The 27,887-nt window shown below is 38.6% G+C and overlaps 1 protein-coding gene across 1 annotated transcript in view; it reads left to right on the top strand.

Annotated features, from left to right (window-relative positions):
* PKHD1 (PKHD1 ciliary IPT domain containing fibrocystin/polyductin) overlaps positions 1 to 27,887 on the top strand; it is a 459,739-nt gene that overhangs the window by 32,104 nt on the left and 399,748 nt on the right. Inside the window, 8 exon segments of the mRNA XM_055330173.1 lie at positions 145 to 275; positions 1,299 to 1,474; positions 4,075 to 4,213; positions 6,650 to 6,777; positions 9,064 to 9,248; positions 10,187 to 10,309; positions 11,522 to 11,627; positions 12,339 to 12,614. Coding sequence (XP_055186148.1) covers positions 145 to 275; positions 1,299 to 1,474; positions 4,075 to 4,213; positions 6,650 to 6,777; positions 9,064 to 9,248; positions 10,187 to 10,309; positions 11,522 to 11,627; positions 12,339 to 12,614 — 1,264 coding nt within the window.

Raw genomic sequence — 27,887 nt, 5'->3', positions numbered from 1 at the left:
CTAGTAAGCTCCAGGAGGAAGGGAACTGGGCTGACTCTATCTCTCACAGCATGAGGCGGTCTCATAGAGAGGGGGGTTCTCCTGACCGCTGGAATGACTGCCTCATGCACTAATCAAACTTGTGCACTTATCTGGTACCCATAGTTGTGCATTGCATACAAAGGCCGGATGAAAAACATCCTGAAGGTGACCGTGTTTTTCACAACCGATTTTCAAAACTTCATTAAGAAGAACATCACCTGTGACTGGAATCTTGTGGGGACTCGTCCCAACAGGTAGCTAATCTGTGGGGAGGTGTGGTGGGGATTCTGCCAAATGGGATGATTAGCTCTCTTGGGGACTGGGGCCCATATGAGGTTTTAATGATCTCTTATTCTGGGCCTCAGATACTAACCTGGGGTTCTTCTTCTTCTTCTTTTTTTTTTTTTTGAAAGATTTATTGATTTATGTTAGAGATAGAAAGCACACACACAAACAGGAAGGGACAGAAGGAGAGGGATATTCTCAAGCAGGCCCCAACTCACCGCTGCGCACGGAGCCTGAGGAGGGGCTTGATCCCACCACCCTGAGCTCATGACCTGAGCTGAATCAAGAGCTGGCTGCTTAACCGACTGAGTCACCCAGGTGCCCCTTGACTTGGGATTCTGAACACATTTTATTCCACTAAGAAGTTTGATTTAAGAGCAGTTCGTTGTTAGGAATACAATACTTAGAAGTACTCTGACACTTTTCGCAGGGAGAGAATGATAGAAGATCCTATTTGGAAGAGATTTTAGAGACTGTTCCTTGACGTTACAGATGAGGAAAATTGGGACTCGGGGAATTTGTGAGTTATCATAATTTATATAGCAAGCAAACAGAGACTCTGCAATAAAATACAGGCCTCTTGATCCCTTGGTTCTGTGGGCTTTCCACAGATGCCTTATGGGTTTGTGAGTGGTTTTAAACTTGAGTGAGTCCAGGAGTATTCATCTTCTCTGTGGTTAGAGCCTAACATATGCCCTGCTTAAGATACATAGTTATGTTGTAATCTGAAAATGCCACTGCCATTGGGTGTCATGAACAAATAATTGCCTTGAAATGTGACTCAGTTGCATGATACCTCAAGCTGAACCAAACCTGTCTTGGATATGATGCCTGTACCTGTGGCACACAGGGCTGTTTGGGTTCAGGGGTCCTTGGGGCGTCTCTCCTGACCGCTTAGTCCTCAGGCACCCAGGTTTGTGAACTTGGCTTCTCGGGAAAGGGCTGCAGGTGCACACAGAGAGGTCCATTTCTGCTCTGGGCTTGTTTTTCAGCTGGCAATTCACTTGCACTGACCTCTGGGAGACTTGTGTGCACCACTCCATGTATCTCCAGCCACCTCTGGCAGACTCCCCTGTGCTGGTTCATCGGATTGACCTCTTCCCTCTGTCTCAGGAGACAAGTGGGTTCTATGTGGATGAAATTATTATTGCGGACACAAACATAACAGGTGATTATCAAATTTGCTCCTGTCAATGAGCCTATAAAATGCTGACCCCAAATTTTTCTGCTGGGGTCTGCTCTTCTTTTAATGCAGAGGGAACACACGATTCCCCATCTTGTCTGTCTTGGTTCTGGAAAGAAGATGCGTTCAGGATTGTGTGCCCTTGGTCCCTTTCTCTCTCTAGCTAATTCCCTTTTCCTCTATTTATCCAATGCTTGCTCTTGCTTCTGTTCTCATACACCAATTTTACCACTTTCATCCTGAGAAGGCTTGGTTTCCTCATCTATAAAATGGGCATAATCAGGGCCCCATCTCATTGATTTACTGTGAAGGTTGATTGAAATATAGCGGGTAGTGAAGTCATTACAGATCCTGGACCATAGTAAATGCTCAATTAATATAAGCAATTATTATTACTATTATCAGTATTATTATTAGGCCAGCAAGATTTCTTCACCTGTCCATGAATTAATATTTGTCACTCAAAGTGCTGGTAGGAACAAGACAATATCTGGCCTGTAAATGCACTAATGGTCTCATTTGCACCTTTAAGGCAGAAAAGATAGAGAGTAAGTAACCACGTCCTCATGAGAATAGGCTTGTCCTGCTTTCTGCCCATCCACATTCCTCCTACTCACCATTTGGAGCTCATGGCCCATTCCTCCATGAAGTCCCCCGTGATCTCTCTTAGGCACAGCGGCCTCCCCTGGCTTTGTTTGTCCACGAGTCTTAGGGACAGAGAGCTAGCTCATCAGGGGTCTTCCTGACGCTGGCCCAGTATGACATGCACTCAGGGAAGAGAAGCCCATGGCCAGGACAGAATGGTGCCATCTGTTTATTGGGGCTTTGAGGCTTCAAGCTTTTGCTCACTTCCCTTTTTCCAACGTTAGTCTTTCATCTGAAAATTGTAGAGCTCAGGGCAGGAGATCTTGGGTATGGATGGCAAGAGGACTCACTACCAACCCTGAAATCTCATCATTCTGTGATACTCAAAATTCCATCTCTTATCTGTTTCACACACTTAAGCGTTTTGGGGCATCTGCGTTGGAAGGAGTTATTACTGATTTCAAACACTGTTCATGTTATTTCATACTTAGATGATGATAATATTCAAATGATGTGCTGGGGTAACCACCTGAATTTCTTGGGGCCCAAGGCAACTGGCTGGGTCCCTTGGTGCACCCATCCTGGACCCTAAGTGCTGTGCGGATTCCCGGAGTGCTGAGGGGATCAATATTTCAAGCACTGACTGGGAACTTGGGACAAGATGATAAATACTGTTTCCCTTCTCTCCAAACCCCTGAAGCCCAGGAGCCAGAGCCCCTTCTCACTGCCTTTACCCTTTAGCCACCAAATGCTCCAGTACATGGAACCATCTACAGGTGAGGTGAGTGGGGAGGGAGGGAGACAGGGGCAGGTTAGGTGAAACAGCCTCCTTCCCACTTTGTCTAGTTTCCATGTTGGTGATGATTTTGCTTTGAGGATTATTTAATGGCAAGATGAGCCCTAAACAATTGGGCCAGAGAGTCATAGTTAATTGAGATTCATCTCATCAGCTTCACACTTTATATCCCCTCACTTAATCTCTTCTATGAAAGTTCCTTTTATCTACTGATGCCTACCGCTTACTTCTCACTGAGATCTTGGGAGTCCATGAAGTGGTCCTATTATCTCTGTTCTGTAGATGAGGAAACCAAAACTAAGAAGGGTTGAGTATCTTGTCCAAAATCACAGAGCTGGGATGTGGGAGAAATTGGAATCTGGATACCAGAGGCAAGCCTTCAATGATTCTATCCCCAGCTGAGCAAATGAAACATTTATTGAGCCCTACTGTGTGCCTGCTATTGTGCTAAATAAGCATGGGACATGCAAAGATGCTGCCTTTACACTGTCCACTGTTTTCATGTACAGTCTTGGGGAAGATGCGTCCTTTACCCAGGGGAAGAGGATATTCTATTGTGCTGGTCATTTTGAATCTGTGATCCTACTAAACTCTCCCTGTCATGCAGCTTGATGTGTTATGATCGCCACTTTACAGATGAGGAAACAGTCTTAGTAGAGAGGTTATGTTGATCAGCCAAATAGTTACCTAATGGAAGTGGAAAATCAGGATTTGAACAGTAGGTGGTTTTAAAGTTTGCACTTTTTCTGCACACATGCTGAGTCCATGCTGTGGATGAGCACCCCCATCAGGTGCCTGTGTGCTCTGTGTTCCTGAAGAGGATCAGCTGTATGTACCCAGAGTTGCCAGAGGCCTTGGGGAGGAAAGGAAGTAGGGGTAAAAGTCCACACTGCAGTAGATCCTCTGTGTGGAGGTGCCTCCAATAGTATCAGGAGGGACATTTGCCTAGTGTGAGGCTTACTAAACTTTGCTATGGAATTAGTGTTTGTCTCTCTAAACCATGACCTTACATTTTCCTTTTGGTATCAAGCCGAGTCCTACTGCCTCCTCTTCCTTTGATTTTCATGGTGGCAGATAGGTAGGATCTCTGCCTGAAGTGTGAGTGGAGATCTAAGTAACTAAGCATCTACGGTTAGTATTTTCCACCAGACATCAGCTCTTCCATCTTGAGTCACTTGCTAATGATTGGATCATTGGTCTCTAGTTTCTCAAGCGGATTCTGAAACAGCTCACCCAGGTGGGAATCTGGTAGAGTCGCTCTGTGTGGTGGGATCCCCTCCAGTCTACAACATAAGCTTCTGGTTGGTGGGGTGCGGCCAGGAGCTCCCACTCATCACCGCAAGGTAGGGAGCAGTCTTTGCTCATTTGTCCTTTCTTAGGATTTTTCATTGGCCTTTGGGGACACAGAGGTTGGGACTTTTATCAGAAAGAGCCACCTGACTTTTTGCTTAAAACCACGGTTCTCGGGATCCCTGAGTGGCGCAGCGGTTTGGCGCCTGCCTTTGGCCCAGGGCACGATCCTGGAGACCTGGGATCGAATCCCACGTTGGGCTCCCGGTGCATGGAGCATGCTTCTCCCTCTGCCTAAGTCTCTGCCTCTCTCTCTCTCTCTCTCTCTCTCTCTCTCTCGACTATCATAAATAAATAAAAATTTAAAAAATAGCACAATATTAAAAAAAAACAAAAAAAAAACACGGTTCTCAGGATTCTCAGTTGTAGGAATGCAGCAACAGACTCACCTGGAAATCTTGTTAAAATGCAAATTACTGGGCCCCAACCACTCTGTCTTTAACTCAGTAGGTTTGAGCTGAGGCCCAAGAATTTGCATTTCTAATGAGCTCCCAGGGAATGCTGATTCTACTGGTTTAGGGACTACACTCTGAGAACTAGTTTCTAGTGAATTTCTGTGTTTGTTTGTTTGTTTAAGATTTTATTTGTGTATTCATGAGGGACACACAGAGAGAGGCTGAGACACAGGCAGAGGGAGAAGCAGGCTCCCTGCGGGGAGCCTGTTGTGGGACTCGATTTTAGGACCCCGGGAACACACCCTGAGCCAAAAGCAGATGCTCAACCAGTGAGCCACCCAGGTGTCCCTCTAGTGAATTGTTTTAAAGTAGTTGTATTTTATGCTATTCAGAGTATCCCATTCCCACTGTTTATGTCCCTCATTCCATCTTCCGTATATTAACCTTATTGGAATCTTTTGAGGTGAAAGGAAATACGCCAAGGGACTAAACCAGCTATTTCTAAGAACTTAACACCAGATGGCACTAGAGGCCCATAAGAGTGGCTTCTCCTTAATTGGCAACAGAGTCTAGCTGCAGTTCATAAAGCAGTAACTACGGATCAGTCTCCTCCCAACTCTTTGAACACACGTATGCTCTAATTCGTTTTTTCCATTTGTCACTTAAACCCCAATAGGATGAAAGAATTGAGATGCTCTGCCTTTAACATTTTTCTTTCCATCTTTTTCTAACGTGTTCCCAGTTGAGTTCTACTCCTATGACATTTGGGATGGTGTATAAAAGGCAGGTGCAGAGAGCTTGAATCTGTGGTCTGTTCTCTTTGACTTAGTGTTCCAGGGCCTGTTGGGCAGGAAAGATGTGAAAACCATCAGGAGAATCAAGGAGTGAAGGAGCTATGGCGGTGGGGAGGGAGCCTGCCATATTAGTCAGCCTACAGTCCTGTATTCCAAGTGCCTAAGCTTTAACTCAGAAATGCTAGAGGCTAATTTGGGTTTCTCTGAACAGGTTCACAATAGAATGGTCTTGACAGTCTCTTCCTTTCTGATATTTCCTCAAGTCCCTTAAGTCCTTCTGGAAGCCTCCCACCTCAGCAAGACAGGACCCCCTTGGACTGTCCCCTACTGGCTTCATCCCCCAACACAGCTAGTATCACTCTGTTTCTGTATAGTTGTAATTATGTATATCAACATGTGGTTCTTAAATAATATTGATAAATATAATATATGTTCATTGTTGAAAATTTGGAAAATACAGAAAAAGACTTAGAAGATAAAAAGTCACTCATAATCCCTCTCCTTGGAGATAACTTTTATTGACTTGTCAGATCCATATTCTAACTCCCTTTTCTTAAGCAGTTTTTGTATACATATATATGTATATATTTACTTTTTAAACCTCAAATTGGGACCATACATTGCACACTATATTTGGCAACATGCCCATTTCACCTAATGGTATACATTGAATATCATTAATGGGGAATGGTAAGATTTTTCTAAAATATTATTTTATTGGCTGAATGGTATTCCATCTCATGGTATGTCATGATTCATTTGACCCATTTATGGTACTAAAGCAAGATTATGCAGGCAGTGTGTTTGCAAACAGGCAGTAGCTAAGAAGTGGGCCAGAAGGAGTGGCCTGTGTTTCAGGTGGGGATACAGAGTGGAGAAGCATCTGTGGGACAGGTACTGACTCCTCATTTCATGATGCAAATAGTTTAGAGAATATCAAGTTCTTTTTTCATTCTGTGCTTCAGGGCCAAAGCTGTGGAGGCTGAAGTTATCACTTTTTTACTCTGGGTCACTGTGCTTCCAGGATCAGTGCAGGGGCAGGGTGGAACATTCTGTAAGAATCCTAGTATTTACACTACACTGTATCTGCTGTGATGCGACAGGGATATATCCGGGAGGTTGACATTGTGTCCTGGAAACATGGCAGACTATATGGTCTTTGGGATGAAGTTAAGTTCTGTTTACAGTGGCACTTCTGGATGCTTACTGTGGTTAATACTTTGTTTTTGACATCCCACAGCTTTGTGCCCACTGGAGGAGAAGCCAGAAGATCTGGGTTGGTCCAGGTGACAACACAGAGAATACAGAAGACAAGCCCACCTTTAGGAGGATACTTTCACATCCAACTTCCTACTTCAGTGATTCCTGGTAAAGAGGCAATTAGAGTGCACCGATTTCTCATTTCCATTTTTAGGGGCATTCCCAGGCAAACAATATCCTGAGAGATTGTCAGGCAGGGTGATAGTCTTAAAGCTATTTTATTTTCCAGCATTTGAAAGTGACCCTCATAAAATTAAAGATCTAGACAATAACCATACCATACTATTGTTAATATGACCCAACTTTTTGGTTTTGTAGGTGTGGTAACTGAGTGAATTAGCTTCCTGGGGCTGTCATAACAAATCACCACAAATTTGGTGGGTTAAAAAAACAGAAATCCATTCTCTGACATTTCTGAAGGCTAGAAATCCACAATCAAGTTGTCAGCAGTGCTACACTTCTTCTGAGGGCTCTAGGGAAGGATCTATTTCCTAGCTCTTCTAGCTTCTGGTGACTTCCCATATTCCTTGGCCATGTCACTCCCAGTCCTACTGCCATGGTCACATTGTTTCTTCCTCTTCTTTCTCAAAACATCTTGTCTCTCTCTTACGAGGATACATATGATTGCATTTAGGGCCTACCTGGATAACCCAGGATAAACTCCTCCTCTCAAGATTTTTAACCACATCTTTTGCAATGTAAGGTAATATACACTTTTTTGCTTTATAAGGAAATATTCATAGATTCCAGGGATTAGGGCATTGACATATCTTTCAGAAGCCACCACTGAGCCGAGTATACTGGAGCTTGCCCAGAGGTCATATAAATAGTTGATGGCAAAGTCCGGATATGAACTCAGGTATTTGACTATCAGGTCAGTCCCATTCTCTCTAGAGTTTCCTAGGCCAACTTCCATGGTAGCCATGGTCCATCCAAGTTAAACTCCACAGTGACACCATATGCTATTGAGAATTTTAGTGGTCATAACAGTGTAGAAAGAGGTTTCAGATGTAATTTGCATGACACCTTTTCTAAATCTTTAAGTGTATGCACATTTTACAAAGGATAAGGAATAGAAGTGATTATACTATTTATTTGGTAAAACACAGAAGAATCAGAAAGGAGGCTCAGAAGAATTCAAGGGTGGCTGTATAAAAATTGGCACATGGTCCAAAGTCTTCCGCCTTTGGAGAAGAAAGATGGCTGGGTTTCCAAGACTCTTTTTGTGTGGAAGGAATGGTGTTTTTACCCTAACAGAGCCACTTAGGACAAAATGAAGGCCACGGACTATTGGAGACTGAAAAATGGCTGTGGAAGCAGTGCTTTGTATTTATGAAGTCCATCCCTGGGTCATGAGTTTCCCTTCTCATGAGCTGCAGTCTGTCTACTACTACATCTACTCTTGATACCACCATGTTCTGTCATGATGCTCTTCACATCACTGCAAAGCAATCCAGGAAAGGCAGCCTTAACCTAGCCTTTAGAAATGATAACAGCCTCAAATTATGTAAATGTAGAGCAAGCTTTTTTTTTAAAGGATAATTTTGTTTGCATGGTTGAAATTCAGTGGTATTTTATTAATACTCCCTGGCCATGTGGAATTCAAGAGGAAGATCCTTGAGTAGTTAGGAAGCATCCTGGGTTAAGTGTGAACCCATCTTGCTTGGTTGGCAAGCTTCTGAATCTCCTTGGGTCTCATTTTCTTCATCTCTAAAGTAGGCATGAGGATACCTAAATGGCTCACTCACAGGGCTTTTGGGAGTAGCTAATGAAATGGAAACTTTTGGTAAAGCGAGAACTGGGGTTCAAACGCAGGCAGGGCTTAAGCACAGAATGCTATTATTTCTCTGTGGGGATGGGGAACAGGGAAGCAGGTGGTTGGGCTTAAAAGAATTCTAATAGAGAAACCAAAGTTAAATGCCAACATTCCTCAGCTGGGTTGGCTAAGTTTTTATGGGTGTCAGCTGCTGTGTGCCTCCCCGACTCCCTGTGAAAAGTGGCCAACTTTTCTCTGTTCACAGGGCCAGCTAAACTTTTCCAGGGAAAAACCACTATTTAATTAGGTTTTCAGGCATTACCAGGGTGTCTGGAGTGTACATTTGGAGTTGACAGTGGAGATAGTTTTGTCTGATGTGCCTGTGCTCCCTGCTTGCTGTGAGATGGGATACTGATTAAAGAGATCACAATATTTAAAAAGTAGGCATCTACTTGTATTTGCCTTAGGAAACACATGGTTAACTGGACTGGGGTTTTTCTTGAAAGCATAGTTTGAACTTGAGGATCTCCTGCATAGTCGGTAGACATCTTGACATTTATTCTCTGTTATTTTAATGATGAAACCCCATGCTGTGGAGTAATTAGTATCTTTTTTTAATATCAAACCTTGTCCCACAGATGTCCCTGTGCATATTTCAGCTAGTCACCTTCGCAAGCTCTTGCAGAACAATGCTGATAACTTTACATCCAGGTACCTCAACAGCAGTGACCTCACTGTAATGGAGGATCTAAAGTCTTGCTATGAACATGAGTGGACCCTCTCCTGGTCCAGCCAAGTTGGAGATTTGCCCAATTTCATTAGGGTATGTATGGTAGTGGTGTGGATTTGGTGTCCTAGAGCAGTTTTGTAAAACAACAACAACAACAACAACAAAAACACAAAAAAAAAACCCCTCAGAATTATCTGAATGAAACTGTCATGAATTATTAATTTTGTTGGAATATTCAAGTAAAGGGGTTCAGTGATCTTCTTTTGGAAAGTTTTCAAGGAATGTTTTGTATCTCATGTTCCTGATAAAGCAATTGCAACCCAACATCTCCTTTCCTAACAAACTATAGGTAGAAGTTGTTGGTCAGTGTCCACCATACAATAATTCTACATCTGTTATTGGATAATTTAAGCAGATGTGATTGACTTAGATTATCATGGAGGCAGATGGCATAGCAGAAGGAAGTTTAGAAAAGGATTTGCTGTCTGTGGATAATGATAAAACCAGATGCTCTTGCATATTTAGGGTTTTAAAAAATAATCTAATGATCATCTAGCATTTGGTTATTATAAAATGAAACTCAAGATAAAATTTTATCCCTGTTATATGATATTGTGGGTCATCTGGTTTTCAAACAAAATACTGGGATGGAGATGGAGGAAGGATGAGGAGTCATCTCATAGCACTTTTTTCCCTTACCTTTTATTTTAATATTTTGGATTGCAAACATATAAAATAGAAAAGCACATAGAAACAAAATATCTCAAGACAGAAAAGATTGTTTTATGTGCCTTTTTTTTTTTTGGCAACTCTACTTGCAGATAAATACTCCTCTAGTCTACTGGGGCTTTTGTTAGTTGTTACTTACAGTTAGGTTTCTAGGCCTCAACCCCTGTCACCCTATCTTTGCTTTCTAGCTATCTGGTTATCTTAAATAAAATGTGAAAAGACCCTTTGTCATTAGATTTAGACTTCTATTAGATTAGACTTCTATTCCATGACAGAATTCACCAGAAATTTAACCATCTCAGGTCTCTGATGCATATCTAACTGGAGTGAACCCTGCTGCAACCGTGCGTGTAGTATATGATGGTGGAGTTTTTCTTGGACCTGTATTTGGAGACATGTTGGTTACTGCCAACCAGCACACTCAGGTGAGAGTAGATGGGCCTCTCAAAGTGCGAGTACCAGTTGCAAGTGTCTCAGCCCCTTCCTGATTTGTAATGTGAGCCAGTTTCAAGGATAATTTATCCAATCCATAAAACAGAGACAATTATGCCTATTCTCTTTCTCTTCCATAGTGCATGAAAAACCTTTGAAAATAGAAATGCTTTGCAAACACAGCATCCTACTATTATAATTATCAATGCTATTATTATGGTACAAAAAATGGGGAACCTCTTTAGCTACATAGAATTTATACTTCCAGACAGTGATGCTAGAAAGTAAATGAGTTAAGTCAGTGCCTTTTGTCTTTGAAATATATTTTTTTATCTTTCCAATCTGCCCATGTCCCTGTTATAAGTCATCTGCTTTTAATTTGAGAACATTTTAAAAAATGAAAACTATACAGAATAATGTAACCATTAACCATCACTTGGGTACCCAAACCAAAGTTTAACAATTGCCAACATTTGGATAATGTTTTTTGTGTGTTTATGAATAAAAGAAAACACTAAAGATAAAATTGAAGTGTTCTTTGTCACCTATGCCTTCATGCCATCCCCTACCTCTTCTCTCCATAAGCGAACACTATTATAAATATAGTGTGTGCTTTTGATCCATGTTTTATAGAGAGAGCATCAAACAAGTCCTATCTTTTTCACTTTCCCCATCCCCAAGTATTGTACCAGATTAATATTGAGATTAACAGTGAGAGGAAGAATCATATAGTCTGTTATTGGGGACTTACCATTCTAGGACAAAAAGACCCCAACCGAATAAATGCCCAAATACACTATTTTCCATTTACATATCCACATAGTATAATTGAAGAAAGGTGCCTATTTTGTTGGCATGTACCAGCAAAGAAAGGACTTTTTACAGGTATCCAGTTGAGTATAATCTCAAGTGATTAAAAGTCCTTGGGCAGTTTGAATTTTATTAAATTTACTACAGAAAGGAAATTTTCTCAAGATTTAGGATATTTGATTATAGAAATGTTAGGTTTCAGCATAACTACCATCATTTTAAGAAAACCTAACATGTTCTGATTCATTCACTAAGGTTTGTTACTGGGAAATAGAAGAAAGAAAAAAATGAATCATTAAACATGTTAATTTGGACAGATTTCAAAAGTGCTTTATGAATACTCTTGAGCACATGAAATTCACACATTTGTGTTTAATTCCTTTGCCTTTTTTCAGGTGGTTGTGCGAGTGAATGACATACCAGCTCATTGCTCAGGTTCCTGTTCATTCCAGTACCTCGAAGGGTCAACTCCCCAGATCCACTCTGCATGGTATTCCCTTGGTATGATTTATGATTTGGCATTGAAATGGTCATGAACTTCAGACTCAGAGTGATTTGTTAGAGGCCCATGTACCTGGTGATGGGTGGACAGAAGGTGCATCGGTTCATGGGGTGGATGTTGAGTGATGCAGCAGAAAGTATATATATCTTTTCCATCTAAATAAATGGAGACAGGTGGAGGTTTTTTGTTTGATTTTTTTTTTTGAGAGAGAGAGAGAGTGTGAGCAGAGTGAGCACATGAGCAGAGGAAGGGCAGAGAGAGAGGAAGAGAGAGAATCCCAAGCAAGGTCCATGTTGAGCATGGAGTCCAACATGGGGCTCAGTCTCACAACCCTGATATCATGACCTGAGCCAAAACCAAGAGTCAGACACTTAACTGAGTCACCCAGGTGCTCCCAAGACAGGTAAAGTTTTGATGGCCTAAAATATCTTATTCTCTTTATCCCTTGTTTTGAAATGTTGTTTGATATGTTTTCACTCTTTAAAGTTGTTTAGTGATCTCTTATTCCTAGGTTGCTAAAATTTCATATGGGGGCTGTACATTGCAATAATAAGTATAGTAGCTCAATATTTGAGTCATCACTCAACTCTTTGAATTTTGGGAGAAGAAGGTGAAAGGGAATGAACATTTGACATAGAAAGAGTTTTCTTAAATGAAGTTACATCACTGAGAGATGACTTTGTTCTTTTATTTTTTTTTCCTACTTTAAGATGGTGACATCAGCCTACTGATTTATATTTTTGGAACCAATTTCTCTGGTGACCCCCAGGCCTTGGAGATTATGGTGAACAAAACGAATTGCAAAGTTATTTTCTCAAACCAAACGAATGTGATCTGCCAGACAGATCTACTACCTGTTGGAATGCATCGGCTCTTCATGGTGGTAAGGCCTTTTGGTCGTGCCATCAACACTAGTGGAGAAGCCCTCTTCCTAAATGTGGAGCCCAGACTGGATGCTGTGGAGCCTTCCAGAGCTGCAGAGATTGGTAATCTGGGGAGCGCCCCACATTGCATCTGACCCTCTAAAGCTAACACTCTTTTTTTAAAATTTTTTTTTATTGGAGTTCAGTTTGCCAACATATAGCATAACACTTAGTGCTGTGCGCATCCCACCAAGTGACCCCCTCATTGCCCATCACCCAGTCACCCAACCCCCCGCCCACTTCCCCTTCCACTACCCCTTGTTCATTTCCCAGAGTTAGGTGTCTCTCATGTTTTGTCACCCTCACTGATATTTTCACTCATTTTCTCTCCTTTCCCTTTATTCCCTTTCACTAATTTTTATATTTCCCAAATGAATGAGACCATATAATGTTTGTCCTTTTCTGATTGACTTATTTCACTCAGAATAGTACCCTCCAGGTCCCTCCACATTGAAACAAATAATGGGTATTTGTTGTTTCTAATGGCTGAGTAATATTCCATTGTATATATAGACCACATCTTCTTTATCCATTCCTCTTTCGATGTACACCGAGGCTCCTTCCACAGTTTGGCTATTGTGGACATGGCTGCTATAAACACTGGGGTGCAGGTGTCCTGGCGTTTCACTGCATCTGTATCGTTGGGGTAAATCCCCAGCAGTGCAATTGCTAGGTTGTAGGGCAGATCTATTTTTAACTCTTTGAGGTACCTCCACACAGTTTTCCAGAGTGGCTGCACCAGTTCACATTCCCACCAACAGTGCAGGAGGGTTCCCCTTTCTCCACATCCTCGCCAACATTTGTTGCTTCCGACCTTGTTAATTTTCCCCATTCTCACTGGTGTGAGGTGGTATCTCATTGTGGTTTTAATTTGTATTTCCCTGATGGCCAGTGATGCAGAGCATTTTCTCATGTGCTTGTTGGCCATGTCTGTGTCTTCCTCTGTGAAATATCTGTTCATGTCTTTTGCCCATTTCCTGATTGGATTGTTTGTTTCTTTGCTGTTGAGTTTAATAAGTTCTTTATAGATCTTGGAAACTAGCCCTTTATCTGATAGGTCATTTGCAAATATCTTCTCCCATTCTGTAGGTTGTCTTTTAGTTTTGTTGACTTTCTTTTGCTGTGCAGAAGCTTTTTATCTTGAAGTCCCAATAATTCATTTTTGCTTTTGTTTTTCTTGCCTTCATGGATGTGTCTTGCAAGGAGTTGCTGTGGCCAAGTTCAAAAAGGGTGTTGCCTGTGTTCTCTTCTAGGATTTTGATGGAATCATGTCTCACATTTAGATCTTTCATCCATTTTGAGTTTATCTTTGTCTATGGTGCAAGAGAGTGGTCTAGTTTCATTCTTCTGCATGTGGATGTCCAATTTTCCCAGCACCATTTATTGAAGAGGCTGTATTTTTCCAGTGGATAGTCTTTCCTCCTTTGTCAAATATTAGTTGGCCATAGAGTTAAGAGTCCATTTCTGGGTTCTTTATTCTGTTCCATTGATCTATGTGTCTGTTTTTGTGCCAGTACCACACTGTCTTGATGACCACAGCTTTGTAGTACAACCTGAAATCTGGCATTGTGATGCCCCCAGCTATGGTTTTTAAAAGCTAACACTCTTGCTAATATGCAGGAATGTAGTCCTGTCACTTGATAAATTCCATATCCCCTACAATTCATAGCTTTTTGTTTTCTGCCAGCAGCATTTTTTTAATGAGCAATAGACTTTTGAGCCCTTAAGTGAAGTCACTTGCCATATAAAGGATCATAGTTCACTGATGGTGTCAGGCATAACTCAGTCACTGAGTCATGGGACAATTTGGTCTAGTGGAAACAATACTAGATTGAGAGTTAGGACATGTGCCTGGTTGTTTGTCCTGTGAAAGTTGTGTGACCTTAGGAGTTTTGGTTACTTTTATGGGACATAGTTTCCTAGTAACAATGATGATAGGCACAGTATCATTTATTGAGTACCTCTTCTGGGCAGTCGCACTCTCTAAATGTCTAGAGCTGCCCCATGGAATGGAATTGTTACCCATTTTTTTTAGATGAGATGGAATTGTTACCCATTTTTTTAAGATGAGATAATGGTGGTTTGAAGAAGAGTGACTTGCCCAAGGCTTTCCAATGGAAAGAAGTGGAGCTAGATGCAAACTGGGATTTTCAGAAGCTCAGTCTCCTGCTTCTTCCATGGTGCCATGCTGTCTTAGTTATGCAGCAGACCTAATGATGCCTAACTCACAAGCCTCCTACTTTTGTGTGAGATTAAAATGAGTCAACAGGTGGGATAGTACTTTGAAAAGTGAAAAAAAATCGCAAATATGAAGTACCGGTCTTATGTACACAAACGTTTGTGGACTGATGTACAGTTGAATACTTGGCTAGCATGCAAAGCCAACTACTATTTGAGTAGAGGGGTATACAGAGGGCAGTGGGTCTTAATCAGTATAGACCCCATGGATTGTAGGTTCGGTCATGGAAACCAAGGATCTCTCCATGCCTTTGAGGGGGCACAACCAATTAAAAACAACCCAGCCAAGTTGTAAGAATGTCAGGAACATTCATGCTTATATGTGTTAATGTATGATTTTTAGAGCATAGAACTACTTTCCTTAATGTCTCAGATTTTTGTCATTGTTCACTTGGTCAAAGAACTGTGGCTTAGAACACTTTCTTAAAGCAACATTTCCGGCCACAGAGTCATTGCAAAGGAACAGCTCATTTCTGATTTTACTTTGCCTAATGGAGTGAATTATAAGGCCCACCCTGCCTCATCTCTGCACAGAAACAAAGCAAGTTTGCTTTTATTTCTTGGTGGTTTCAGGAAGAGGCCAGATGATATGTGGTGCTCAGGGTGAAAGGTTATATTCTCTATGAACTCAATAATTATTGGTTTGAATTTAGAGTTTAAAATAGTCTTCTCCCTAGATTTATAAGGGGCTTTTGATCTTCCTATAAGATTGCTTTTGAAGTTCAGGTCATATAAATCTTCTTTGCCCTAGCGTGCTTTGCCCAAGCAGGGTGGCCAGCTGTCCTGTTTTCTGGGGACTGAGGGGTTTCCCAGGACACAAGACTTCGAGTTTTAAAATGAGGATGTGAAACTCTTAATGCTAAAATTTGGAAAGTCCCAAGCAAACCATGATGAGTTGGTCACCCTATTAGGGTATGCTGCACCAGCAATGCATAGTACAGGGATTTGTCTGGTAGGATTGAACTTCATCCCTAGAGACCTTAGTAAAAGGTGGAGAAAACTCCAAGAAGGGTTAGTGTCTTATGGTTGCAAGTGAGCTTTTAGTAAGACTAAGGAGAAAGGGCAGGAGAGAGAAAGAGAGGGAGGGAGGGAGAGGGGATCTAGCTCCTACTTTTCTAATTATTGGCTATAACCTTCCTCTTCCCTGCCACTTATCTAGTATCAGCTAGTGTCAATCAGTTAATCAACATTATAAAGCCCTGCACTGGATGCTGAAGATCTTGGCACTCAAAGTGTGGTTCTGGAGCAGCAGTATCTGCATCATCTTGGAGCTAGTTAGAAATGCAGAGTCTCAGGCTCCACCCCAGACCTCCTGAATCAATTTACAGTTTAACAGCATCCTCAGGCAATTTCTATGAATAGTATAGTTTGAGAAATGCTCCTACTGGGGGTTTAAAGAGAACCAGATTAAGGCCTACCAGCAAAAAATTCACAGAATAGCTTAATATGTAATGAATACCTAAAGTAATGTAATCAGTAACATTATAAATCACCACTTGTGCATATGTCAAAGCACCCCTGAAAGGTTTTTTTGTTTTGTTTTGTTTTTTTAAGAGAGAAAGTTCAAATGGGGAGAGGGGCAGAGAGCGAGAGAGCGAGAGCAAGAGAGAGAGAGAGAGAGAGAGAGAGAGAGAGAATCCTTAAGCAGATTCCCTGCTGAATGGAAAGCCTGACATAGGGCTCTATCCCAGGACTCTGAGATCATGACCTGAGCTGAAATCAAGGATTGGCTGCTTAATTGACTGAGCCACACAGGCCCTCTTGAAAGGGTTTTTGAGGGAAATCTTGGTATTGTCTTACGTACTTCCTTGGCCCATTTCTGTGCTAAGATAGAGTTGCCTTCTCCTTAGGTACAGATCCTTGTGAGGCACCTCAGTTTTCAAAGGGAGTGGTACAGTTTCATCTCCTCTGCAACTTTTGTTAACACCAACAGTAACAATGATAACAATTGATTTAGCTCTCATTCTGTGCCAGGCACTACTAGTACTGGGGATACAGTCCATTAAAACTAAGTACCTGCTCTTGTAGAGGTGATGGGAAGTGTGTAAGAGAAAAATCGAGCAGGGAAAGAGTGGGGGAGGGGTGGTGGCTGTGATAGGATGATCACTAGCTTTGGAGGAGTGACACGGTGGCATCGGAGAATGGAGACACAGATGAAGTCAAGGAATGAGTCCTGGGAAATCTTGAAGAAGAGAGTTTTAGGCAAAGGGAACACCAAATGATAGTCTTAAGTCAGAATGAGCTCGTCTTCTTCCAAGAGGAGCAAGAAAGTTGTTGTGGCTGGAACAGCTTGAGCAGAGGTGAGGAATAAGAGATGACTGGGAGCAGGTCAGATGGCTCCAGGGACAATAAAAGGTTACTGGCTCTTGTTCTGAGTGAGATGTGGGCTGCTGGAGGGTTTTTAGTGAAAAAGTAACATGATCTGACTTAGGCTGCTGTGCGAATATTCTGTAGGGAAGCAAAGGTGGAATCAGGGACACCAGTTAGGACACTATTGCAATCATCCAGGGGTGAGACAGTGTTGGGCTGGACCAGGGCAGTATCTCAGAAATATATAGAGTTGCCCTGGGGGCATTCTCGTTTCGGCTGAGGTCTTCTTCTTCTTTTTGAAATTAAAAAAAATTGAGATATAATCTCCATGTCATTAAATTCCCTTCTTAAAAGGATACAGTTCAGTGGTTTTCAATGTAAGTATATTCGCTAAGTTATGCAACCTCACCATTACCTAATTGCAAAACATTTTCATCACCTTGAGAAGAAACTTTTCTATCCATTAGAAGTCGCTCCCTATTTCTCCCCTCTCCTGATGTCTGGAAATCACTAATCTATTTTCTGCATCAGTGAATTTGTTTATTCTAGACATTTCATATAAATAGAACCACACAGTATGTGACCTTTTGTGTCTGGCTTCTCTGCTTAGGATAGTGTTTTCAAGGTTCATCTATGTTGTAACATGCATCATTCCCTTTTATGGCTAAATAATATTCCATCATAGAGATACACTATGTTTTGTTTATCTCTTCATCTCATGGTGGACATTTGAGGTGTGTCCACTTTTTGGCTATTAAGAATAAAGCTGCTATGAATGCTTGTGTACAAGGTTTTGTGTGAATGTACATTTTCCATACTCTTGGGTATTTACTTAGAAGTGGAATTGCTGGGCCATGTAGTAACTCTATGTTTAACTTTTGAGAAGCTGTTAAACTCTTTCCAAAATGATTGCATGATATTGCATTCCCACCAGTAATATATGAAGGCACCAACTTTTCCACATTGTTACCAATACTTGTTATTTTTAAGCTTGTTGCTGTTGTTAGAAGCCATTTTAATGAATGTGAGATGGTATCTCATTGTGTTGTTTAAAATTTGAGTATACTTGACACACAATGTCATATTAGTTTCAGGTGTACAGCTTAGCTTATACATTACACCAAGCTCATCACAAGTGTAGCTGCTATGTGTCCCATTACTATTAAACTATCCCTGTATTCCTTACACTCTGCTTTTTATTCTGTGATTTCCAGAACTAGAGGCATGTATCACCTCCTCTCATTCACCTATTTTGCCCAACCCTCCCACTCCTTTCCCTTCTGGCAACCACTAGTTTGTTCTGTAGTTATAGTTCTTATTCTGCTGTTTGGTTATTTTTTTAAATTCTATTTATGAGTGGAATCACATGGTGTCTTCTCTTTCTCAGTCTTCTCTCACTTAGCTTAATACACTCTGTGTCCTTCCATATTGTCTCAAATGGGGCGATCTCATCTTTTGTTATGGCTGTGTAACATTCCATTATGTATATATACATATGTATATGTATACATGTCATATTAGTTTCAGGTGTACAGGTGTAGCCACATTTCCTATCCATTTGTCTGTTAATAGACATTTAGGTTGCTTCTATGTCTCTGTTATTGTAGATAATGCCCCAATAAACATAGGGGTGTATATATTTTTTCCAAGTCAGTGTTTTCATTTTCCTTGGGTAAATACCTAGTAGTGGAATAACTGGATCATATAGTAATTGTATTTTTAAGTTTTTGAAACTTCCATACTGTTTTCCACAGTGGCTGTGCCGGTTGGCCTTCCCACCAACAGTGCACGAGGGCTCCTTTTTCTCCACATCCTGGCCAATATCTGTTGTTTCTTATCTTCCTGATTTTAGCTATTCTAATAGACATGAGATGATATCTCAGCGTGGTTTTGATTTCCATTTCCCTAATGATGAGTGACGTTGAACATCTTTTCATGTGTCGGTTTGCCATCTGGATGTCTTTTTTGGAAAAATATCTATTCAGATTCTCTGTGTATTTTTTTAAACAGATTGCTTCTTTTTTGGTGTTAAGTTTTATGAGTTCTTTATATATTTTGGATATTAACCCTTTATTAGATATATCATTTGCCAATATCTTCTCTCATTCAGTAAGTTGATTTTTTTATTTTGTTGGTTGTTTACCACATAGAAACTTTTTTATTTTTATGTACTCCCAATAGTTTATTTTTGCTCTTATTTCCCTTACCTCAGGAGACATATCTAGAAAAATGTTTGCTAATCGTTGGTGTCAGAGAAATTACTATCTGTGCTTTCTTCTAGGATTTTTGTGGTTTCAAGTCTCATGTTTAGGTCTTTAATCCATTTTAATTTTATTTTTGTGTATGGTGTTAAAAACTGGTCCAGTTTCATTCTTTTACATGTAGCTGTCCAGTTTTCCCAGCACCATTCATTGAAAAGACTGTCTTTTACCTATTGTGTATTCTTCCCTCCTTTGTCATAGATTAATTGACCATAAAAATGTGGATTTATTTCTGGGATCTCTATCCTGTTATATTGTCTGTGTGTCTATTTTTGTACTAGTACCATACTGTTTTGATTACTACAACTTTGTAGTATACCTTAACATCTGGGACTGTGATCCTTCCAGCTTTGTGTTTCTTTCTCAAGATTGCTTTGGCTATCCAAGGATCTTCTGTGATTCTATACAAATTTTAGTATTATTTGTTCTAGTTGTGTAAAAATTAATATTTTTATTTTGATAGGGATTGCATTAAATCTGTAGATTGTTTTCATTAATAGGGACATTTTGACAATATTAATTCTTCCAATACATGAGCATCTGTGTTATCTTCAATTTCTTTAATCACTTTTATAGTTTTAAGAATACAGGTCTTTCAGTTCTTTGGTGAAGTTTATTCCTAGGTACATTATTCTTTTTGGTGCAAGTGTAAATGGTGCTGTTTTTTAAAATTTTACTTTCTGTGATTTTATCATTAGTTTACAGAAATGCTACCAATTTCTGGGTATTGATTTTGTATTTTGCCACTTTACTGAATTTGTTTATTATTTCTAGTAGTTTTTGGCAGTATCTTTGGGATTTTCTACTATAGTATCATGTCATTTGTGAATAATGACAGTTTAACTCCTTTACCAAAAGGATGCCTCTTATTTCTTCTTCTTGTCTGATTGCTGTGACTAGGACTTCTAGTAATATATTGAGTAAAATGGCAAGAGTGGACATCCTTGTTTTTTCCTGGCCTTAGAGGGAGTGCTTTCACTTTTTTACCATTGAAGATGATGTTAGCTGTTTTTTTTTAATATTTTATTTATTTATTCATGAGAAACACACAGAGAGAGGCAGAGACATAGACAGAGGGAGAAGCAGGCTTCTCACAGGGAACCCGATGTGGGACTTGATCCCTGGACCAGGATCATGTCCTGAGCTGAAGTCAGACACTTAACCACTGAGCCACGCAGGTGTCCCAGCTGTGGGTTTTTTTTTTTAATATATAGCCTTTATTATGTTGAGGCATGTTCCCTGTACCTCCACTTTGTTTTTATTGTCAATTTTTTCCTGCATTTTATTAGGATATCATATGATTTTTATTCTTCATTTTGTTGATGTGGTGTATGATGTTCATTGATTTGTGACTTTTGAGCTATCTTTGCATCCCAGGAATAAATCCCAACTGATTGAGGTGGCTGATTTTTTAATGTATTGTTGCATGTGGTTTGCTAATATTTTGTGGAGGATTTTTGCTTCTATGTTCATCAGAGATATTGATCTGTAGTTTTCTATTTTTTTGTGGTTTTTATCAGGTTTTGATATTAAGGTAATACTGGCTTTGTAGAATGCACTTGGGAGTTTTCCTTCCTCTTCTATTTTTTTTTAATAGTTTGAGGAGAACAGCTATTAACTCTTTTTTAAATGTCTAGTAGAATTTACTTATGCATCTATCTGGTCCTAGACTTTTACTTTTTTGTAGTTTTTTGTTACAGATTCAATTTCTTACTTGTAATTAGTCTATTTAGATTTTCTATTTCTTTCTGGTTCTGTCTTAGAAGATTGTATATTTCTAGGAATTTATCCATTTTTTTCTGAGCTGTGCAGTTTGTTGGCCTATAATTTTTCATAGTATTATTCTATTATAGTCCTTTGTATTTCTGTGGCATCAGTTGTTATTTCTCCTCTCTCATTTCTGATTTTATTTATTTTGATCCTTTCTCTTTTTTTCATGATGAATCTGGCTAAGAATTTGTCAATTTTGTTTATCTTTTCAAATAATAAGTTCTTGGTTTCATTGATTTTTTTTATTTTTTCTTTTTTTTAAGTTTCTATGTCATTTATTTCTGCTCTGATCTTTATTATTTTCTTTTTTTCTACTTGCCTTGGATTTTGTTTTTTAAGTTACCTTAGGCATAAAGTTAGATTTTTTATTTTAATTTTTTCTTGTTTCTTGACATAGGCCTGTATTACTATATACTCCCCTCTTAAACTGCTTTTTGCTGTCCTGGAGACTTTGGACTGTTGCGTTTTCATTTTCGTTTGTCTCCATGTATTTTTATAAATTTCTTCTTTGATTGCTTTATTGATTTATTCGTTGTTTAGTATCATGTTGCTTGGTCTCCATGTATTTTTTTTTCAGTTTTCTTCATGTGATTTATTTCTGGTTTCATACCATTATGGTGGAAAGGTGCATGTATTTCAATCTTCTAAAATTTATTGAGGCTTATTTTATGGTCTAATATGTGATCTGTTCTGGAGAATGTTCCGTGTGTACTTGAAAAGAATGTGTCTGTTGTTTTTGGATGGAATGTTCTGTGTATATCTGTTATGTCTATATGGGTCAATGCATCATTCAAAGACATTGTTATCTTACTGATTTTCTGTCAAGATTATCTGTCCATTGATGTAATTGGATTGTTAAAGCCCCCTACTATTATTGTATTACCATAAATTTCTCTATGTCCTTTATGTATTTAGGTGCTTCAAAATTGGGTTCATAGATATTTACAATTGTTATATCTTCTTGTTCATTATGTAATGCCCTTCTTTGTTTCTTGTTACAGTCTTTGTTTTAATGTCTATTTTGCATGATGTAAGTATTGCTACCTTAGCTTTTTTGTTCACTTCCATTTGCATGGTGAATATTTCTTCATCTCTTCACTTTTGGTCTGTATGTGTCTTTAGGTCTGAAGTGAGTCTCCTGAAAGGCAGAATATAGATGGGTCCTATTTTTTTTAAAGATTTTATTTATTTATTCATGAGAGACAGAGAGAGAGAGAGAAAGAGAGAGAGAGAGAGAGGGAGGCATCCAGGTCTCCAGGATCAGGCCCTGGGCTGAAGGTGGTGCTAAACCACTGAGTCACCTGGGCTGCCCCCTCCCCCCTTTTAAAATCCATTTAAAATCTATCTTTTGATTGGAGCATCTAGGCCATTTACATTCAAAGTAATTGTTGATATTTTAAAATTTATTTTCTGGTTGTTTTTATAGTTCTCTCTGTTCCTTTCATTTTCTCTTTTCTTTCTTTGTGATTGCTGAGTATCTATGGTGTTTTGTTTGGCTTTCCATTTACTTATTTATTTATTTAGGCTTTATAGAGGTTTTGGGTTTGTGGTTATGATGAGGTTCATATATAACATCCCAAGTAAATAGCAGTTGATATTAATTTGATGGTCATTTATGTTCAGAAACATTATGAAAAGATAAAAAAAATAAATGCCATATTTCATACCTTTTTATTTGTATTTTTATGTCTAATCATGACTATTCCTTTTCCACTTAAAAAGTCCCTTTAACATTTCTTGTAAGCCTGGTTTAGTGGTCATAAATTCCTTTATCTTTTGTTTGTCTGAGAAAATCTTTATCTGTGCTTTAAATCTGAATGATAACCTTCCTTGGTAGAATATTGTTGGTTGTAGGTTTTTATTTTTTTCCCCCTTTCACACTTTGAATATATTGTGCTCCTTCTTCTGGCTTGCAAAGTTTCTGCTGAAAAATCAACTCATAGTCTTATAGGTTTTCCCTTGTAGGTAACTGTTTGTGTTTCTCTCCTGCTGCTTTTAGGATTCTCTCTTTGTCTTTAACCTTTGACATTTTAATTATTATGTGCCATGGTGTAGACCTTTTTGGGTTCACCTTGTTTGGAACTTTTTGTAGTTCATGGACTTAGATGTCTATTTCCTTCTGCAGGTTAGGAGAGTTTTCAGTTATTACTTCTTCAAGGAAGTTTTCTAGCCCTTTCTCTCTTCTTATTCTGGGACCTCCAATGTGAATGTTTGTTCACTTGATATTATCCAAGAGATTTCTTAATCTATCCTCATTTTTAAAAATTCTTTTCTTAAAAAAAGAATAAAATAGAGTTTTTTTTCTTTTTTTGCTGTTGCACTTATATGCCTTCCATCATCTTGTTCTACCTGATGGCTGATACATTATTCTTTATCCCCTAATCTACTGTTGATTCCCTCTAGTGTGCTTTTAAATTTCAGTTATTGTATTCTTCAACTCTGATTGAGTTCATTGAGTTTTTCTCTTTTTTTTTGAGTTTTTCTTCTTAAAATATATTCTATTTATTGAAGCTCTACTGAGTTTTTCCATTCTTTTCTCCAGTCCAGTGAGTGTCTTTCTGATCATTAAATTCCTTATCACATATTACTTATCTTGGTTTCACTTAATCTTTTACTGAGTTTTTTTCTTGTTCTTTCTTTTGGAGAGCATATTCCTGTCTCCCCATTTTGCATGACTTACTATGTTTGTTTCTCTGGATTAGGCAAAATGGCTACTTCTCTGTGAAGCTGGGTATAGTAACCCCTGTGCAGACTGTCTGTGCTTCATGATTCTTGCTGACTGAACCTGTGGATGTATATGCTAGTTACTCTTTTAAACCATGAGTTTTTACAAAAAGAATAAAGAAACAAATAATAATGAAATTAAAAAATACAATGAAAGCAGAAGAAATAAAAAAGAAAAAAGGAGAAGAAAGGATGAAAGAAAAAAAGAGAAAAGAAAGAAAAGAACAAAATAAAGAAGAAAAAATAAAAACAAAACAAGACAAATTTTAAAAAGTAAAAATAAAACAAGACAGTATAAATTAAAACAAAGAAACCTTCACACAAATCCATGACTTGTTTTCTTTTCTTTTTAAATTTTTGAAAGATTTTAATTATTTATTTGACAAGAGAGGAAGAGCACAAGCAGGGGGAGTAGCAGGAGAGGGAGATGGGAGGCTCAATCCCAGGATCCTGGGATCATGACCTGAGCTGAAGGTGGATACTTAACTGACTGAGCCACCCAGGGGCCCCTCCCTCCACAGCTTGTTTTCTGTGCCCCAGCACTGCAGAGTGGCTGGTGCAGGCTTGTGGCCCTTAAACTTGCTGAAGTCACAAGTTCACCAAGATGACTGAATGTTCCACTTATGTTGTCTCAACCCTACTCTGGTCTAGGCTTTTGTGGCAGGATGAGAATGTAAACTGTGTCATTCTCCAGTCCCTGTGATCTGAAGAGCTTTCTAGCAGCAACTTGACCACTTGGCAGAGTTCTTGTGTTTCTTTTTTATATGCTAGCTAGATGCTTTCTTAAACTACAGATTTTTTTTAGTGTCTCCAAGGACAGATGGATCTGTTCCTGTTCCTTCAGTACTATTCCTCTCCACAGCCATTTGCAGCATTGGGAATGGGGGTCCTTTTTGTTACTGTCTTTCCATATCTCTTATTGTTCTCTTGCTATTCTCTGTCTTTTGTTGTTACTGTTCAGTCAGCTCTCAGTTCTTCTTCAGGTGGGACAGGTATATTAGCAGGTATAATTTAGTTTGTTTTGTGGAGGAGGTGAGTTCAGAGTCTTCCTACATTGCCATCTTGAACTGGAACCTATCTTCATTGTGGTTTTGATTTGCGTTTTCCTAATGACTAATGATGTTCAATATCTTTTCATGTGCTTATTAACCATTTGTATGCCTTTGGAGAAATGTTCACCCAAGTAGTATATATGTATATATATAGTATATATAATATATATATTATATATACTACTATATTACCTACTATATATATTATATATATAGCAGATAAGAGTCTCTTACCAGATATGTGAGTTGCAAGTATTTTTTTTCCCATTCTGTGGATTGTCTTTTCATTTTCTTGATAATATTCTTTGGAGCACAAAAGTTATTTTTTTAATTTTTAAAAATTTTAATTCCAGTGTAGTTAACATACAGTATTATATTATTTCAGGTGTACAATATAATGATTCAATCATTCTATATATTACTCAGTGTTCATCATGATAAGTGTACTCTTAATCCCTTTCACCTATTTCACTCCTTCTCCCACCCACATCCCCTCTGGTAACTGTTTATTCTCTACAGTTAAGTCTGTTTTTTTGGTTTCTTTTTTCCCTTTGTTCATTTGTTTTGGTTCCTAAATTCAATATATGAATGAAGTCATATGGTATTTGGTTTTCTTAGACTGGTTTCTTTTGCTTAGCATTATACTTCCTAGCTCCATCCATGTTGTTGCAAATGGTAAGATTTCATTTTTTATGGCTGAATAATATTCATATATGTGTGGTGTGTGTGTATGTATATATATATATATATATATATATATATATATATACACATATACACCTGGAAAGATGTTGTTGTAGCCAATGACAGAGAAATGACCACCTGTTCTCTCTCCTAGGACTTCTGATGACACATTTAGGTCTTTCATCCATTTTGAATTTATTTTTGTGTATGCTGCAAGAAAGTGGCCAGTTTTCCAGATCTTGTTGTCCAGTTTTCCCAACACCATTTGTGGAAGAGACTTTTTTCCCATTGTATATTCTTGCCTCCTTTGTTGAAGATTAATTAACCATATAATTGTGGGTTTATTTATGGGCTTTCTATTCTGTTCTATTCATCTATGTGTCTATTTCTGTGCTTACTATACAATTTTGATTATTACAACTTTGTGATATAACTTGAAATCTGGAATTGTGATACTTTTAGTTTGCTTTTTCTTTTTCAAAATTACTTTGGCTGTTCAGGGTGTTCTGTAGTTCCATACAAATTTTAGGATTGTTTGTTCTCATATGAAAAATGCTTCTGATATTTTGACATGAATTGCATTAAATCTGTATATTGGTTTGTGTAGTTTGGACATTTTAACAATTTTTGTTCTTCCAATCCATGAGCATGGAATGTCCGTTTATCATTTTCAGTTTCTTTCATTAATATTTTATAGTTTTCAGAGTACAGATCTTTCACCTATTTGGTTAAATATATCCTTTGGTATTTTATTAATTTTGGTGCAACTATAAATGGGATTTTAAAAAAATTCTCTTTCTGTTACTTCATTATTAGAGTATAGAAATGCAGTGGATTTCTGTACATTGATTTTGTATCCTGTACCTTTACTGAATTCATTTACCAGTTTTAGGAATTTTTTGGTAAAGTCTTTAGGATTTTCTACATATAGTATCATATCATCTGCAAATAGTGAACATTTTATTTCTTCCTTGCCAGTTTTGATGCCTTTTATTCCTTTCTCTTGTCTGATTGTTATAGCTAGGACTTCCAATACTATGTTGAATAACAATGGCAAGAGTGAACATCCCTGCCTTGTTCTTGACCTTAGGGGAAAAGCTCTTAGTTTTTCACCATTGAGGATGATGTTAGCTGTGGATTTTTCATTTATGCCCTTAATTATGTTGAGATATGTACCCTCTAAACCTACTTTGTTGAGAGCTTTTATAAATTGATATTGTACTTTGTCAAATACTTTTTCCGTATCTGAAATGATCATATTGTTTTTATCCTTTCCCTTATTGATGTGATGCATAATTTTTATTGATTTGTGAATGTTGAACCACCATTGCATCCCAAAAATAATTCCCACTTGATTGTGGTGTATATTTTTAATGTATTGTTGTATGCAGTTTGCTAATATTTTATTGAGGACTTTTGAATCTATGTTCATTCAGAATGTCAGCCTCTAATTATCTCTTTTTGTGGTGTCTTTATCTGGTTTTGATATCAGGGTAATGCTGGCCTAATAGATTGAATTTGGAGGTTTTCTTTCATGTTCTATTTTTTTTTTTTTTGGAATAGTTTGAGAAGAATAGGTATAAACTTTTCTTTGAGCATTTGGTAGAATTTGCCTGTGAAGCCATTTGGTCCTGAACTTTTGTTTGTTGGGAATTTTTTGTTTTTTTTTTAATTTTTATTTATTTATGTATGATAGTCACAGAGAGAGAGAGAGAGAGAGAGAGAGAGAGAGAGAGAGAGAAGCAGAGACATAGGCAGAGGGAGAAGCAGGCTCCATGCACCGGGAGCCCGATGTGGGATTTGATCCCGGGTCTCCAAGATCGCGCCCTGGGCCAAAGGCAGGTGCTAAACCGCTGCGCCACCCAGGGATCCCTGTTGGGAATTTTTTGATTACTGATTCAATTTCATTGCTGGTAATTGAGCTCTTCAAATTTTCCATTTTTTCATGCTTCAGTTTTGGTAGGTTATGTTTCTAGGGATTTATCCATTTTGTCTAACTTGTCTAGTAATTGACATATAGTTTTTAAAAATAATATTCTTGTCCAATTCTTTGTATATCTGTGGTGTCAGTTGTTATCTCTCCTCTTTTATTTCTGGCTTTGCTGATTTGAGTCTTCTCTTTGTTTTGACAAATCAGGCTACCAGTTTATCAATTTTGTCAGTCTTTTCAAAGAACCAAATCCTGGCTTCATTGATCTGTTTTATTGTGCTTTATGTTTGTTTGTTTCTATTTCCTTTATTTCTGCTCTAATCTTTCCTTCTGCTTAGTTTTGGGCTTTGTTTGTTCTTTTTCTACC

This window comes from Nyctereutes procyonoides, unplaced genomic scaffold, assembly GCF_905146905.1.
Source record: "Nyctereutes procyonoides isolate TBG_1078 unplaced genomic scaffold, NYPRO_anot_genome, whole genome shotgun sequence".
NCBI classification, from domain to species: domain Eukaryota; kingdom Metazoa; phylum Chordata; class Mammalia; order Carnivora; family Canidae; genus Nyctereutes; species Nyctereutes procyonoides.
This window is presented reverse-complemented; position numbering and strand designations above follow the sequence as displayed.